General features: G+C 42.1%; 1 protein-coding gene across 2 annotated transcripts in view; it reads left to right on the top strand.

Moving 5' to 3' along the window:
- Positions 1-18,446, top strand: part of LOC137369818 (KH domain-containing, RNA-binding, signal transduction-associated protein 3-like) — a 327,473-nt gene that overhangs the window by 175,487 nt on the left and 133,540 nt on the right. For both annotated transcript variants that reach the window (XR_010975020.1, XM_068031372.1), the window contains exons 4-6: positions 11,243-11,389; positions 14,821-14,957; positions 15,987-16,170. Coding sequence is in view for 1 of the 2 variants with exons in the window: in XM_068031372.1 (XP_067887473.1) it covers positions 11,243-11,389; positions 14,821-14,957; positions 15,987-16,170 (468 nt within the window). In the remaining variant the exon portion in view is untranslated. The remainder of the gene's footprint in view (positions 1-11,242; positions 11,390-14,820; positions 14,958-15,986; positions 16,171-18,446) is intronic.

Here is an 18,446-nt window from a genome sequence, read left to right as displayed (position 1 = left end):
TGCAAATAAACAAAGGAATAAATTGCAAATAAGTGTACAGAATAATGGCATTTAAATTCAACCCTGAATGTATCCTCATATGTAATGGGGATGTGCACATTTATGTTGTGGTGTTCTTAACGATTTGGAGTATGGACAGTTTTTTGTATGAGGATTTTTTTTCTATATACCTGGTAGAAATTTAGCCAGAGAGCCATCCTAATATTTTTTTGGCAGTCTACAAGATTTTTGGTGGCATAAAAATTCCAGACTCCTTTGAGGATAGCTTTTGGCAACTACAGAATTGCTATTCTAAGACGACTTCAACATAACAGGAATATTAAGGAAATTGAGCGGTATCGTGTTGCCAAGGAAATGCACCCTCATTGTATCTCTGTCATCTATTTTATAAAAACTTTCATCGAAGGGGCAGATTGTGATTTAAGTCACTTGCAAATGTGTGGTATTAAATATTTATTTTAATTTATATTTGTAATAACTATTGAAATTAATTTTATTTCTTTGCAAGTGGGCAACGCCAGAAGCTCTGAATACTTTTAAAGTATAGAACAAAATGTTAGCTCTGGCTTGACAGTATGGATTTTTTTAAAAATCACAAACATGCTTAAAAAGCAGTTTTGTTCAAAGAAGACTATTCAAAATTCATCTTTAAAATTTAACGACCGATATGTGAGCTGATAAAATTGGATACAGCGCATTTTAAAGTAATTTCATCCAGTGGAAATGTTAATTTATTTCTTATTCTACAAGATGGTAACAAGTCAACGATGGGGGAAAAAAAGCTGAGTGTTGTGGGGGAAATTAAATGACAGTTTGAGTTTTTTTTTTTGCTATTCTGAAAACGTGTTGCTTACATTTCACAGCATATTAACTGGACTGAAATTTCAACAGCAAAACTTTTAAATTGGAAAGTTAAGGATTACTTACCTGACTGTGTAATGGATATAGGCATTGCCTTGTGTGTTTATTAATCCATACAAACCAGGTATACTGAATCGAGCTGTGTCAACTAGGGAAACTGTTGGCCACTAAATCTGACCTTGGCACCCAAATATTAGTGAGTGGAAAATTCAGCCTAGCTTCCACTGTTGATTGCTACCTGTGACTATTGCTGAAAAGTTCACAGGTGTAGATATTGGAAGAGGAAGGGCTTGACTGTTAAGTTCTCCAACGTAAAAAGCTTGCTGACCTTTAATACCCAGATTCCCAAATTAAGAATGGATTCTTGTGTTCGATTAATAGAAGGCTGTGGACACTCCTGGAAGTGCATATGAGCTGGAGAAGAAAAAGCGGGTTCTTTTGATAGTGTGAGAAATTTGACAACTGCTATAGTTGTGCACTAGACTTCTGTTACTATAGCTGCAGTCTAAACAAGTCTCTCTTTGTTTCTTTTGTTCTCCTGGGGCCTCCATTGCTTAATTTTTGATATCTTGAAAGCACATAGACTTGGGCATTCTATTTAACTGGCAGTACCAGCTCATTGAGAATGATATCATATTGAGGAAACTGTTGCTGTCTGGCTGAGGTTGCATTCAGTGTAGTCAAAAACGTTTTAAGGAAATGTCTGTTTAGATTTAATAAATGTTAAATGCCCACATTCCTCTAGAGCACCTCTGACTTCTAGAGCTGTGAAGTAAATGATTTGTTGTTGCATTTCTGGGCATAACAACAGTCATAATAGCAAATATAGACTGTCCAAATTATCTATCATTGGGAAAGATATTGCGATCTGTAAACGGTTGTAGCCCACAGCTTAAAACAGCTCTCTGTTGGAAAATTTGTACATCCCAAGTTATTTGTATGTTTTCCAGTGCTCTGAAATCCAATCTGGAATGTAAAAGGGATAGATTCCACAGTACTGGCAACCTAAGGCTTTATTGTAGAAATATCGGATGCAAAATTTGATTGCGTAGCGTCTGTATTTTGGTGCTATGGGTGCTGTTTCGAATCCAAAATGGCGTCTGCGGCACCAGTGCACATTTCTAATGCTGGCCACATGGACGCCATTTTATTTATTTATTTAGAGATACAGCACTGAAACAGGCCCTTCGGCCCACCGAGTCTGTGCCGACCAACAACCACCCATTTATACTGATCCTACATTAATCCCATATTCTCGACCACATCCCCACCATTCTCCTACCGCTTACCTACACGAGGGGCAATTTACAATGGCCAATTTACCTATCAACCTGCAAGTCTTTTGGAGGTGGGAGGAAACCGGAGCACCCAGCGGAAACCCACGCAGACGCAGGGAGAACTTGCAAACTCTGCACAGGCAGTACCCAGAACTGAACCCGGGTCGCTGGAGCTGTGAGGCTGCGGTGCTAACCATTTTGTTAAGGGCATTGGTACAGGCGCAGAGAGCGTGTGCGGAAGTATGCTGAGTAGGCAGATCATGATGTCGGTCAGTGTCTACCAATGATTTGACACCAGAGATGCCGTTTTTGACCTGAATGGTTCAGTTAGTGTCCTCGCACAACTCAACATGTGTTCAGCAGCAGGAAGGACATCACCACCACTATATAATAGAATCTTCAACTACTTTCAGATTAATTTCTGATTGATTTTTACCAGCTACTAAGTTAGTAGAAATGTTTAGTGGTTTACACTGTTATTGAAAGTTATTGACATCTCATGAAGACCTTAGTTCTGACTTAGAATTCTGTTTAGACCACATGCTGCCAGACATAGGTGCAGTAGATTCTAACCTACTTGGTCTGCAGCATGACAGGGAAATGAGCAGAGTCAACACAGACGAGGAATAGCTGCTTAAAGGATATGGGGTAGTAGGGCTCTTAGCAGGATGCCATTGCTGTCCAGGATTTTGAGGTAGAAATTTTCCTATCTCAACTTCAATATGGAATAGTGCGTTAGTCACCTCTCTTCCACTAAGGAGGTTGCCACAGAAATATGCCACCTGTCAAAGGCAGACCTGCAGCCTCAGCGCAGGGTGAAGAAGACATTCACAGTAGCTGTGAATGTAACCATGGCATTGAACTTGCATGCATCAGGCTCCTTTGAGGCTGGAGCAGGCAATATTTGTAATATTTCCCAGTTTGCCGTCCATTGTTGTATAGGGGAGGACCACTGTGGCTCTATGCAAGGAGAATTGAATACAGAGAAGCCGGTGGAGTGAGCCTGCGGCTTCGCCAGGATTGCAGGCTTCCCCAAGATATAGGGTGCCATTAATTGTGTACACATTGCTTTGTGGGCATCACTTGTAAGTTCTGAAATATACTGCAATTGGAAGGGATAGCATTCCAACAATATAAAGCTGGTGTGTGATTATACTCAGTGTATCATGCAAGTCACTGCCTGGTATTTTGGTAGCAATCATAATGCCTTCATTACCTGGCAGTCTGCTGTACCATCTGTATTTGAGCCAACACAACAAACCAGAGGATGGCGACTGGGAAAGAACAATCTGCTGACCACATCTGTAATCGAGCAGACCGTTGGGATGCTTAAGGCAATGCTTCTACTGCCTGTACTACTCTGTAAGATCCCTGCAGTACTCAGCAGTGTGCATGTCATAATTCATGATAGTCTGCTGCATCCTGCACAACCTCGCCCTGCTCTTTGGCTGCAGGTCTGCCTGCCACAGGTGGCAGATTTCTGTGAGCATCTCCTTACTGAAACGGGTGCCTAACGCACTATTGCTCATTGAAGTTGAGGTAGGAAAACTTCTCTCTGAAAATCCTGGGTGGATATGGCATCCTGATAAGAGCCCAACTCTTCCTTCTCCTCCCCCCTCTTGCTGTGATGAGGACACAGCTCTTGTGATGAGGACACAGCTCTTGTGAGGAGGAAGGGAGGAGGCAAACAACATATCCCCTTTCGGGTTGATCCAACTGCAGCACCAGTGAAAACAACCCCAATTCCTCATTCACTAGCAGTCCCACATCGCACCTTCCCTCTGTTACTGATCATTACAGCATCCTTACGGTCACAACATAAAAGTCACCACAATGCTAACATTCCAAATCAACTTTATAAATCAAACTATCCAGTATTTCATACAAAAGTCCACTTGTAGATTCCTTTACTGCCTGTCTTCCATGTGCCTTTACCTGTCCTAGTGCTCCTACACAGTGTCACCCAGCAGCTGCAGCAGGCTGCCAGAAGGCTGCTGACTTTCATTGGGGAAGATTGCAGATGGCCTTCAAGGATGACCTCGAGCAGCTCTGGCCCTCGAAGCTCCTGCTTCGGATTGCACCACCTCAGCATGGGTGGCAGCAGTCTTGGCTGAAGGGCAATAGCAAGAGCAGTGGTGGGAGCTTGAATGAGTGAAGATAGCAAGTTTGTGCCCTATGAAGCTGCATCACTTCAATGGAGTGGCACATCAGCAATCCTAGCAATGTGTTGAAGGAGAGATTGCTTGAACTACTGTGACACCCTGCTTAATCATTTGCACACTCGTGTCCATAGCTATGATGGCAGTAGTCTGAGCTTGCGTGGCAGTAGGTAGACCTTGCGTGACTTCAGTCTGAACTTACACTGCAGAAGCCAGACATTCTGTGACTTCAGCTTGTGCTACATTGCCAGCTGAGACATCAGCTATCAGACGCTGCACTGTGGTTGGGCCCACAATTGTGCTCATGAAGTTGACCATTGCTTCCACATTGGAAAGGATATGCTCCAAACTCTGCGTAAAGCCCTATGCCAAGTTGGTGCCGGATGCCTCCATGCTCCTTGATGGTGACTGCAGGCTTTCTAGCAGGCCTGCCAATGCACCAAGCATTTCATGTGCATGCCCATCAGCCTTTTTTGTTATTAGAGTTTAACCCCTTTGTTTTATTTTGTCAAATAAACAGACAGCAACAGATTTTCTTGTAGGTTGAAAGCAGAAGATCAATTATTTATTGAGCAATATGCCTTACCACATCCACTCATGCGTTCACTCGCACTGTTGCGCACGCACACACACACACACACGAAGAGACAGATTGAGAGGAAAAGGGGTAAGTGGTTTTCAGGTGAGGTAGGGTTCATGGTAAATCTTTGAATTCTCTTGGAAGTCAAGTTCTCGTTGGTTGCAGGCCGGAAGTGTTTGTAAATCTTCCTCTTGGTTGAAAGTTCAGTTTGAAGACAGACAATCACTTCCAATTTCACTGCTGCATAAGTTAAACATGTAGAATTTACAGGGTGCCTTCCTTCTGGTTTGCTGGATTTTCTCCCAGCCCTTAGCTGGACAATTAGGAAAAGGCAGTAGGGGAGTGTTATTGTCACTGGACGAGAAACCCAGAGACCCAGGATATTGATCTGGGGACATGGGTCTGAATCTCACCACAACAAGGTGAAATTTGAATTCACTTAATAAATTTGGGATTAAAGCTAGTCGAATGATGGCCACTAAACCATTGTCGTAAAAACCCTTCTGGTTCACTAATGTCCTTTTAGGGAAGGAAATCTGCTGTCCTTACCTGGTCTGGCCTGCATGTCACTCCAGACCCACAGCAATGTGGTTGATTCTTAAATGTCCTCCAAAATGGCCTAGCAAGCCACTCAGTTGTATCAAACCGCAACAAAGTCAATAAGGAATGAAACCAGAAGGACCACCCGGCATCGACCTAGCTACCGGAAATGACAATGGCAAACCCAGGCCCTTCGACCCTGCAAAGTCTTCCTTAATAACCGGAGTCAGAGAGTGGGAGAGCGGAGCAGGGGAATAATTGAAAAGTGACATCAGAGTGACGTCACTATCAACAGTGAGAGCAGGGGAACAGAGAGCCGCTGGGGGAGAGGTGGAGCACGAGAGAGAGAGAAAGGGCGCAAACAGAGGCAGAGAGGCTGAGACCCAAGAGGAACTGAGGAGAGGGATACCTGTGGGACCTTCAGGCGGCGGAATTCCAAGTGAAGTCAGGATTCAAAAAGTGATGTGAGCACAGGGAAGCAGCTGATTGGTAAGTAGGTTCAGGTGAGTTTTTCTATATTTATACTACTGCAGTCCATTAGCTTCAAAAGTAAAGGTAAGAACTTTAGATTGTAGTGGGTAGTGTTTGGAGTGACTAAGTAATCTAAAGGTAAGTCACGGCAGGAGATCTTGCACCCGTGATATGCTGCTGCTGCGCTATGTGGGAAATCAGGGCCGCTTCCAGTGTCTCTGACGACCGTGTGTGCAGGAAGTGTATCCATCTGCAGCTACTGGCTACGCGCATTACAGAGCTGGAGCTGTGGGTGGATTCACTGTGGAGCATCCATGATGCTGAGATCATTGTGGATAGCACGTTTAGCCATCCCCCTCTCTAACAGATATACTGCTTTGGATATTGGGGGAGATGGCTCAGGGAAAAGCAGCAAGAGCCAAGTTCATGGCATCATGGGTGGCTCTGCTGCACAGGAGGGGAGGAAAAAGAGTGGCAGGGCTATAGTGATAAGGGATTCAATCATAAGGGGAACAGACAGGCGTTTCTGCGGGCGCAAAAGAGACTCCAGGATGGTATGTTGCCTCCCTGGTGCTAGGGTCAAGGATGTCTCTGAGCGGGTGCAGAGCATTCTGAGGGGGGAGGGCGAGCAGCCAGTTATTGTGGTGCATATCGGTACCAACGACATAGGTTAAAAAAAGGGATGAGGTGCTACAAGCTGAATATAGGGAGTTAGGGCGTAAATTAAAAAGTAGGACCTCAAAGGTAGTAATCTCAGGATTACTACCAGTGCCATGTGCTAGCAAGAGCAAAAATAGCAGGATGTATTAGATGAATACGTGGCTGGAGAAATGGTGTAAGGGGGAGGGATTCAGATTCCTGGGACATTGGGACCGGTTCTGGGGAAGGTGGGACCAGTACAAGCTGGTCGGGTTGCATCTGGACAGGACCGGGACCAATTGCCTTGGGGGAAGGGGTGTTTGTTAGTACTGTCGGGGAGGGTTTAAACTAGAATGGCAGGCGGATGGGAATCTGAGCAGGAAGACAGAGAAGGGGGAAACAAGGATAGAAATGAAAGACAGAAAGGTAAGAAGCAAAAGTAGAAGGCAGGGAAAATAAGGGTGAGGAAACAAATGGGGCCATAATGCAAAATAAAGCTAAGATGACTAACAATGTTAAAAAGACAAGTCTAAAGGCATTGTCTTAATGGCACAGAGCATTTGCAATAAGGTAGGTGAATTAACAGCGCAAATAGATATAAATGGTTGTGATATAGTTGCGATTACGGAGACATGGCTGCAGGGTGACCAAGGATGTGAACTGAACATCCAGGGGTATTCAGTATTTAGGAAGGACAGGCAAAAGGGGAAAGGAGGTGGGGTAGCATTGTTAGAAAAGGAGGAAATCATTGCAATAGTGAGGAAGGATATTGGCTCAGAAAATCATGATGTGGAATCTGTATGGGTGGAGCTAAGAAACATCAAGGGGCAGAAAACGTTGGTGGGGATTGTCTATAGGCCCCCAAACAGTAGTGGAGATGTAAGGAATGGCATTAAACAGGAAATTAGAGATGCATGCAATAAGAGTACAACTGTAATCATAGGTGACTTTAATCTACATATAGATTGGTCAAACCAAATTAGCAATAATACTGTGGAGGAGGATTTCCTGGAGTGCGTGACGGTTTTTTAGGCCAATACGTTGAAGAACCAACTAGAGAGCAGGCTATCCTAGACTGGGTATTGTGCAATGAGAAAGGATTAATTAGCATTCTTGTTGTGTGGGGTCCCATGGGGAGGAGCGACCATAACATGATAGAATTCTTCATTAAGATGGAGAGTGAAGTAGTTGAATCCGAAACTAGGGTCCTGAATCTAAATAAAGGAAACTATGAAGGTATGAGGTGCGAGTTGGCTATGGTAGATTGGGGAACTTTACTAAAAGGGTTGTTGGTGGATAGGCAATGGATAATATTTAAAGAACATGTGAATGAATTACAACAATTATTCATTCCTGTCTGGTGCAAAAATAAAACCGGAAAGGTGGCTCAACCGTGGTGGCTTACAAAAGAAATTAGGGATAGTATTAGATCCAAAGAGGAGGCATATAAAAGCATATAAAATCGCCAGTAAAAACAGCAAGTCTGAGGATTGGGAGCAGTTTAGAGCAGTTTAGAATTCAGCAAAGGAGGACAAAGAAGTTGATTAAGTGAGGTTATCCACTTTGGTTGTAAAAACAGAAAGGCACATTATTATCTGAATAGTGATAGATTGGGAAAGGGGGAGGTGCAACGAGACCTGGGTGTCCTTGTACACCAGTCGCTGCAAGCAAGCATTCAGGTGCAGCAAGCAGTTAGGAAGGCGAATGGTATGTTGCCCTTCATTGCAATAGGAGTTGAGTACAGGAGCAAGGATGTCTTACTACAGTTATACAGGGCCTTGGTGAGACCACATCTGGAGTACTGTGTGCAGTTTTGGTCTCCTTATCTGAAGAAGGGTGTTCTTGCCATGGAGGGAGTGCAAAGAAGATTTAGTAGGCTGATTCCTGGGATGGCAGGATTGACGTATGAGGAGAGATTGGGTCGACTAGGCCTATATTCCCTAGAGTTTAGAAGAATGAGAGGGGATCTCATAGAAACCTATAACATTCTAACAGGACTAGACAGGCTAGGTGCAGGGATTGTATTCCTGATGGCTGGGGAGTCAAGAACCAGGGGTCACAGTGTCAGGATATGGGGTATGCCCATTTTGAACCGAGTTGAGACATTTCTTCACTCAGAGGGTGGTGAAGCTGTGGAATTCTCTACCACAGAAGGCAGTGGAGGCCAAGTCATTAAATATATTCAAGAAGGAGATAGATATATTAATGCCAAAGGGATCAAAAGATACTGGGAGAAAGCGGGAACAGGGTACTGAATTAGACGATCAGCCATGATCTTTTTTGAATGGCGGAGCAGGCCTGAAGGGCCGAATGGCCTATTCCTGCTCCTATTTTCTATTTTTCTATGTAACATCTGGGGGCTTGTGCCAAAGTTGGGAGAGCTGTCCCACAGACTAGTCGAGCAACAGCCTGACATAGTCATACTCACGGAATCATACCTGACAAACAATGTCCTAGACACTGCCATCACCATCCCCGGGTATGTCCTGTCCCACCGGCAGGACAGACCCAGTAGTGGTGGCATCACAGTGGTATACAGTCGGGAAGGAATCGTCCTGGGAGCCCTCAACGTTGACTCCGGACCCCATGAAGTCTTATGGCATCAGGTCAGACATGGGCAAGGAAACCTCCTGTTGATTACCACCTACTGCCCCCTCCCCCGCCTCAGCTGATGAATCAGCACTCCTTGTTGAACACCTTGGAGGAAACACTGAGGGTGGCATGGGTGCAGAATCTACTCTGGGTGGGGGTCTTCAATGTCCATCACCAAGAGTAGCTCGGTAGCATCATCACTGACCGAGCTGGCCGAGTCCTAAAGGTCATAGCTGCTAGATGGGGTCTGCGGCAGATGGTGAGGCAACCAACAAGAGGGACAAATATACTTGACCTTGTCCTCACCAGTCTGTGATGGAATACTCTCCACTTGCCTGGATTGGGTGCAGCTCCAACAACACTCAAGAAGATTGACACCATCTAGGACAAAGCACCCCGCTAGATTGGCACCCCATGTACAAACATTCACTCCTTCCACCACCAATGCATTGTGGTAGCAGTGTGTACCATCTACAAGATGCATTGCAGCAACTCACTGTCACGAAGTACTGGGTCCCTTGCTTTTTGTGGTATGTATTAACGATTTGGACGTAAATGTAGGGGGCATGATCAAGAAGTTTGCAGACGTCACAAAGATTGCCCATGTGGTAGATAGCGAGGAGGATAGCTGTAGACTGCAGGAAGATATTGATGGTCTGGTCAGGTGGACAGAAAAGTGACAAATGGAATTCAGCCTGGAGAAGTGTGAAATGATGCGTTTGGGGAGGTCAAACAAGGCAAAGGAATACACGATAAATGGGAAAATACTGAGAAGTGTAGAGTAAGTGAGGGACCATGGAGTGAATGTCCACAGATCCCTGAAGGTAGCAGGACAGGTCATTAAGGTGGTTAAGAAGGCATAAAGACATATGGAATCCTTTATTAGCCGAGGTATAGAATCTAAGAGCAGGGAGGTTATGCTGATACTCTATAACTCATTGGGTCGGCCACAACTTGAGTACTGTGTGCGGTTCAGGTCACCTCGTTACAGAAAGGATGTAATTGCACTAGAGATGGTACAGAAGAGATTTAAGAGGATGTTGCCAGGACTGGAAAAGTGCAGCTATGAGGAAAGATTGGATAGGCTGGGGTTGGTCTCCTTGGAACATGGAAGGCTGAGGGGAAATCTGATTGAAATGTACAAATTTGTGAGGGGCCTGGATAGAGTGGCAGTGAAGGGCCTATTCACCTTAACAGAGAGGCCAGTGACAAGGGGGCATAGATTTAAAGTGATTGGTAGAAAAATTAGAGGGGAGATGAGTAAAAGCTTTTTCACCCAGAGGATGGGATCACTGCCTGAAAGGGTAGTTGAGGCAGAGACCCTCAACTCATTCAAAAGGCATCTGGATATGCACCTCAAATGCTGTAATTTGCAGGGCCCCGGACCAAATGCTGGAAGGTAGGAAGAGAATAGGTGGATTGTTTTTCAGCTGGCACAGACACGATGGGCCAAGTGGCCTCTTTCTGTGCCTTAAACTTTCTATGATTCTATGAAGCCACCTCACCAGCCCCTTCTCAAGGGCAATTAGGGATGGGCAATAAATACTGTCCTAGCCAGCGATGCCCACATATCATGAATGTTTGGTTGTCCGGTGATGCTTCTTTCTGGGAGTCTCTGTCTCTGGCTCCGTTTTTAAAGTAAAAGTTTGTTACATCTCACCTCTGCTGGGAGACGGGGTTTTTTTTCCCCCCTGTAGTGACCGACAATGGCCTAGGATGTGGCTACTTTACACCTTCTTTGTTTCAGAAGAACCCATTCAATTCAAAATTGTCGCTTGATGAGTTTAGGATGGGTGCAATTGACACATCTTAAGTTTGAAAGCATTCTTCATACCAGCCAGTGGACATTTTGAATATACAAAGCCAGGTTTTTTAACCTTTTGGGGGCCATTTTGGAGCACATTGTTACTTTTTAAAAGACCAGTCTTTTTTTTATAAAAAAGGAAAGCAAGTTTTTATAAAATTCAGTTTGAGTTTTTTTTCCATCGTCTCACTTGTCTCGTGACAAGTATATGAAAAATGGTTGAATATACAGTTAGCAGTCAACTTTAAAGGTCTAGATCTGATGTAGGATGCACTAAAAGCTGGCTAATAGGCTTCTTTCTTCTTTACATCTTTTTAAGGAAGAGGAATTAAGGAAGAGTGGAGAATCTAAATATGCACATCTTAATGAAGATTTGCATGTACTGATTGAAGTATTTGCTCCACCATCAGAAGCCTACGCAAGAATGGGACATGCTCTAGAGGAAGTAAAGAAGTTTCTCATACCGGTCAGTCGTCAAATTGTTCTTCACACATCTAAGTTTCATACAGAAGCATTGTTTTTTTACCTTGTTTGTGAATTATAATTTGAGCAAATAACTCTAAGAATACATAAGGGGATTAGAATTTTAAGAGAAAAAAAATGCCATTTCGCTCCGACCAAGCGAAATAGGCCTATAATCTGTCTCCACGCCATATGCCTTCTCTCCAGAAATATATCTAATCACCTCAAGCCCATTTATGCTATTCATTACCCTCTACACTGGTAAGTTGTTCCACAATTCTGTTGCTATTTTTGTAGGGGAAATCATTCCACCTTGATTCCCTCCTTACTCTTATCTAAACCAGGTTCAACTCAAACAAAAATTGGATTGTTTGCTAAATGAGTGCAAATTAGGCAAATCTAATCTCAGTCCATTTTTCCTCCTTAATTATATGCAATTTATGCTTGTTAATGGTGATGGCATTTGGGCTTGCACTCTGGATCTCCCTCCTTATACCTCTTTGTCCTGCTGCCTCTCGTCTTTTAAAAACCACCTCAAACAAATCTTGTTGACTGCATTTTACAATCCTTTCTAAATTCCCTCCTGCTCAGTCACCTCTCTTGTATGAAGTGCTTGAGGAAGGTTTCTTGCACTAAATTCATTATAGAAATGCAAGTTACTGTTGCATCTTTGTAAGGCCCGTAGATTGAGGGAAGTGTAATTATACTGGTGAACAGTACATCAGCATTGCGATAGCAATGCAGAAGACGTCGGTCTCTAAAGCCTATCCCTCCATGCTACTCTAATGGGTCTGATGAAAGCTCACCGACCTGAAGCGTTAAATCTGTTTCTCTCTCCACAGATGCTGCCAGACTTGCTTAGTATTTCCAGCACTTTCTGTTTTTATTCCTCAAAACTACTCGTTCATCTCCTTACTTTGATTGTGGATTTAATAGAAAGAAGTAAATGCAAGATCTTGAGTTATACCTCATCACATCCCAAATTGCATTATAAGCAACAGATTTACTTTGCACAGTAGTCAGTGTTATGCATGCAGATATGCAACCATTGCTCACAGTAATGTTCCACAAACATCAAATGATCATATAATCTGTAGTTGTTCGTGGTGGTGGAGGGAGGAATGTTGCCCAGGACAATAGGAGAACTTATTCCTCTGCTTTGAATAGGTCTGTGGGATCTTTTACATTAACTTGTCTAGGCAAAAACATCTTCTATTTATATAATTCCTTTAACATAGAAAAGCACTCCAAATACCTTCACACAAAAAAAGAGAAAGACTTGATCAGCGGTGAATGTTAAGGTGGAGAGGGAAATGAGCTTGGAGAAAGAAAGCCAAAGCATGGAAGCTAGGTGGCTAAAGACATAGTTGTCAATGGTGGACCAAAAGGAAATGGGAATGCACAAAACCAGTTGTAAAAGCAGGGACTCGGTGGTAAGAGAACGGTTAGAGTTGTCAAGTTGGAAGAGGTAGCAGAGATCAGGAGAGTCAAGGCCCTGAAGGGAATTTAGATAACGCAGATGAGAATTTGAGGTATCCAGGGACCTGGAGCTAATCTAGGTCGGTGAGGACAGGACTTGTGGTTAATCATGACTTTGGCCCTGATATTAGCAGGGTGGGTTTGGTAAGAGGAGGCGGAGTTTCAGACCACATGCAGTGGAGTTTTAACTTGTTTTTTTAAAACAGGATCCCACCTGGAAGTCAGCCTGATGTGACAGGCTTGGCTTCCTGTCGGGCAGGAGCGCATCTCATCAGGCCAGAAGCCTGCAGCTGCTGGTGGAAGTTTGGGGGGGACTAATATCAGAGGATGATGAGGGTTCTGTGCAAGGGAAGCAGGTAAACTTGGAGATTGGGGATGAGGGGTGTGGGTGGAGGAAGCCCTCCTGCTCCTTCCGGCCACAAGCAGTGCTGCAGAGGCTTTTACCTTCTCCCCAAAGCAGTTCTCACTTCCCTTCAGCCGCCAGGTTTTTTAAAAAGGTTAAACGAGAAAAACACTGTCTCATTAAATTACTTAAATGGACACCCACTTCCTGAGAGCATGTTAGCTGCCCACCCTTTGTCCAGCCTCCATTAAAACTGGAAGTAGATGTGTTCAGAACGCGTTTGAAATTTTTTGAATTCTAACATTTCATTTGATCCCAACCCACAGGTTTTTGAGTTGAAATTCACCCCTTGGTGAAAATAGGCAATCTTAGTGGTTGACGGGACATGGGCTTGGAAGCTTAGTTTTGGGTTGAATAGGTCGGTAAAGTGCAAACTTGATTCAACCTGAGACAGTGACTGGGGAAAGAGATGAAATTTTCTTAGAGGTTTTTATAAGTATAGATAATTTGAATCTATCAAGTAAATCTCATTCTTCTCTTCAAATCCTAGGGTGGACCATTCTGTGAATTTCTCCACTAATTATACTCCTTTTTTGATCCTGATATACTTGAACAGTGAATTGCTAATGTCATTTGCATGTTTCGTTATTTCATTATATTCCTCTTGTTCCTTTTTTTTCTCTCAGCAGTTTCTTGACCTTCCTCTAACTAATTTCAGATCTATAGATGAATTTAGTTCCTTCCTACCAGCAGCATTGTTTGCAGTTATCAGCATTCACTAGGCTATATTGTGCAATGTTTGTGTTACATTTCAGAACACATCTATTTAACACTGGATATAGTGATCCAAGATTAAATTATTGTTACACTTCAGTGCCATTTTATTTAATTGTCACATATCTGAAACCACTGACGCTCAATACTCCACTTCTCAATTAACTATTGGTTGAGCTTTCAAAAATAATGCATTAATGTGGGGAAATATCCTTGTAAAATGAGTGTTTCATCAAAAGAAAAGAAAATAATCAATTTAACAGCAAGGAAGAAATGCTGTGGCAGTTTGCAATGATCATGTGTAAGGTCTCATCTCACCCACTACTTATGTTGTATGCAAGTGTGTAGAATTGAGAGAGCTTCAGAAATTGATGCAAGCTGTTTTATCATTAACTGGCACAAAACATAAAGACGAATATAAGCAATGCCTAAAACAAGTATTGCTGTAGACAGTTTTCTATTTTTGCCCAATATTTAAACAGAAACATTAAAGTCAGTCAAAACAGACTATAAGTCAATAACTTGGATATCACTTTTTTTAAAGAGTTCTCTGGTGATAAAATGACTTCCTTCAAAACTAAATCTTCATTTCCCATCTAATTTTCTTACTATGATTGCAAAATTTTTTTGATTGCAGCAGCATCGGAGTTGGAACAGATGATTATTGAACAGAAGAAACTTAGTATATTAACAGACATAATAAAATTGATTGAAAGGCCTAATAATACCAGTGTAAAGACAAATTCCACTCCCCCCTCTCTTTCCCCCCTCCCCCCCCAAATCCCCATCCCCCACCAGGATTACAGTCATGTTTGTAATGTGTGTGTATGTTTTTGCAGGATTACAATGATGAAATTAGACAACAGCAGCTTCAGGAATTGTCCTACTTGAATGGTACACCAGAGAGTCCAGAAACTCCAGTAGTTCGAGGGAAGCCAGTAAGGGGTCGAGGAACACTTGCTCCAGCAATAAGCAGGTAAGAGCATTTGATTTTTTCATTATGTCCAGCAGTTCAGCCTGCTGCAGGCTGGTAAGCTTTTGACTTAATTTCAAAATCAGTTTTGCCTTGCCAGAAGTGAATCAGTATGAACATAGTTATAGAGAATACCACAACTAAACCACAATTTGCCAATATTAAATTTGTACGTACTTAGCATAAACAAATTAACTCCTCCGAAATATCATTTGAAGTAATTTCCTACAAATATCTATTGTTCATGCTCATATTTGCAGAGAAAATCTCAAAGCCAAAGGTCAAATATGCAACAATTTATTAAGTGCTTTTAATTGTATACTAGAAGCATTAAGATATGATTTTTGAACTATAGGCATACATAGCAACAGCAAATAAAGATACAGGAATTACAGAAACAATTAATTAGTTCAGGGTTTAGAATGTTCTGAAAGTTACAATTCACTGGTCAGATACACTTTGTTTACCAGAACAAAGGCTCACTTTGAAAACAGTAGAGAAATGCAAGATCAAAATAGTGTAAAGGGGATAAGCTGTGAACTTGACGGTCTAAAAAGAAGGCAAGTTAGGGTGATGGGACTTAATTAAAGCATGTGTAAATATTAAGCGTTACAGATATTACTGCAAAGTAAGCCACCTCATTGAGAAAAGGGAAACGGAAATTGGAAGAGGTGTTCAACGGGTGGTCGAGCTGATATTACACATTTTATGCTATCAACAAGAGTCAAAATCCAACACCCCATCCCAAAGAAAGAAAAATGTGTGCAGCTTAGTATTGCCTAGTGCTGATGGCACTATGGAAATGCATACTCAGGAAGGAAACCAGTTTCTAACCAATTACATAGTCTGGTGGAGAAAAAAAGGAGAATCTTTGTAGAGCCTTTCCTCAAGATGACATAGATTAGATGAGAGTGACTTACTGATGGTCTGTGGCTTGATGGCTTTATCTCAGTCCTTACTTTTTTGTGTTGTTGCATCCGACTTGAAAAGGTTCTGTGAACTTTCTGTTGTTTCTCTTTTGTGCTCTACCAGAGGCCGTGGTGGAGTTCCTCCCCCCACATCAGCAGTACCACGAGCGGGACCAGTTCCCAGAGGAGCACCTCCAGGTCGAGGTCCTGGAGCTAGGGGACGTGGGGTCCCAGCACCAAGAGCAAGAGGAGCACCAGGTTACAGGCCGCCACCACCCCCAGTGCAAGACACTACATATGGTGAATATGTAAGTGAATTTCTGTTTCTAAAATTGTGATTAGTACAATTTTGAGTGATAATGACAAGAATATGGAGTTCAAAATAGCTTTTTTAATAATTTTGGGACAAGGTATCAAAACATAACAAGGATTTGGGAGCCCTAAGAAAAGTCAGTTACCAAAGATAATTAAATTATTAGAATGGATTCCCAATAGCAGCAAAATGGAGCATAAGTTGCTCTACAGCTGTGAGAAAAACAAGCAGAATATTAAACCAGATGGATCTTTTTAAGGAATAGAAATATTATCTGGAGGATCTGGAAATGGCAAACGTGGTTAAATTAATTGTTCAATTCAGAATTTACAAATAGAGACAATCGGTAGATTGCAGATCCGTTTGACTTCTTTAATAGATGTCCTCCTATTGCTCTTCAGCTGAAAAGAACTGTTTACTTCATGTTTTTGTCCTAATTTCCTCATTTTTAACTTTGGACATGTTAACTCATTGCCATAATGGACATAAACGTGAGGGAAACTAACACAGTATTGCACAAATGCTGAGTGTGTCTCAGATGGCTCTAATCTCGAATGGCAGGTCAGGTGTAAGAATGCTCATGCATTTATATTTTTAACATGTTTCGATGGCATCTTGTAGTGGACAGTTTCATCTAACAAACTAACTTTTTTACTGTTCCTTTTAAAAATAGGAAGATTTCTCATATGCTGTTGGAAGTTTACTGTAAATTGAACTGGCTTTTTTAATTGTCCTTAAGGAGTTGCTAATTCTTTAAAGCAAGCTTTTTAAAACAAGTTTGATGAAATTAATTTTGTATAATTGTACCATTTTAAAAAGCCCTCTTTCTTAAACGTACTTGAACTGTTGTGTTGATACTGGTTAAATCTTGAATGAGCCTTGCCGCTGGATAACATAAGCAAAGAGACAGTTGTACATATAAACTGTATGATAATAGGCTCCTGTTCAGTTATATCACTCGGGTTGTTTGTGTGGTACATAAACTGCAGGGATGTAGAGTATAATTTTGGGAAGACTGAACAGCAGAAGACTAAGAGGTAACTTGAAGCAGGTCTTCAAGATAATGAAAGAGCCTGATGGGGAACATATGGAGAAAAAGTTTCCACTTGTGAAGGGACCAAAACTGGAGTCAGGTGATAGGGAATTCAGGAGAAATTTCTCTACCAGAGGAGTGGTAAGAATGTGGAATGCCTCAGTTTCTGAGGCAAATAGCAACAATGTACTAAAGGGGATCCTAGATAGGCACATGAGGGATAAAGAAATAGAAGGGTAAGCTGAAAGGGTCAGATGAAGAGAGGTGGGAAGAGGCTCATGTTGAGCAGAAACAGCTGCTTAGACCATTTGTGCTGAATGGCATGTTTTTGTGTTGTAGACTCAATGTAACTGAATATAATTGTATTTGGTGACTTGTAACTTAGGCGATTAGTTGCTTGTTATACAGATGACCTATTTTAAACTGCCATAAGGTATTGCAGAAAGTATATTTTTTGTTGGATTAAGTAGAATTCATCAGAATTGTCATAGTTTGGAGTTTCAGTAAAACTGTGCAAAAAGGTGTGGTTAGCATGAAATTAGAGACTCTTATAATTTATAAGGTATGTGACTAAGTAGTCTCTTTCGCAACTGTTTATCTGAACTTTTGTAATACTTCTGCATTCTGTAAAAAGTGTGTCTGCTTTCCTTCCCCTTGCTAGTGGACTCTTAGCCCGAAAGGGTCCAAGATCACTGCATGTGTTTTGTTGGAAAGGCAACATTTAGAAGGGAATAACTTCTAAATAACTTAGATCTTTAATGCCAAAGAATCGGGCACAAAAGAGGAACTACACATCAGGGAGGCCTCGGCTAAGTGTGTAAAGTTCTTTTTTTTTCTGATAACATCAATAGGTTGATTTTGTTTACCATGGTGACATTTGATGGTTGTCCAGTATCTTCATTTCCATTTAATTCTCGTGTTGGGCACCCAGTGTTACAACTTTGAAAATTAATGTCAAATGCACATTCAAGTAATCATCAAAGGGGCCCAGTTTCTTGTCTTGCATGAAGGTGCATTCTGTTTTGGATGCTTCACTTGAAAGGGTTCCACCCCTACTCCCCGGCCAAATTATTCAAAAAGTAGAAGTTGCTAAAATGATTTCACAAGTTGATGGGAATGAAAATGGATCTTGGAATTCTCTGAAGTTGCTTTAAATTCAGCTTGAGCAGAAGCTTCTTACAGAGGGAAAGTGTCCATTGGCTATTAAGATCATAAAGAAAATGAGATCTAATGCTGAA

The sequence above is a fragment of the Heterodontus francisci genome, chromosome 5 (assembly GCF_036365525.1).
Source record: "Heterodontus francisci isolate sHetFra1 chromosome 5, sHetFra1.hap1, whole genome shotgun sequence".
NCBI classification, from domain to species: domain Eukaryota; kingdom Metazoa; phylum Chordata; class Chondrichthyes; order Heterodontiformes; family Heterodontidae; genus Heterodontus; species Heterodontus francisci.
The sequence above is the reverse complement of the archived record's forward strand: the minus strand, read 5'-3'. Positions and strand labels throughout refer to the sequence as shown.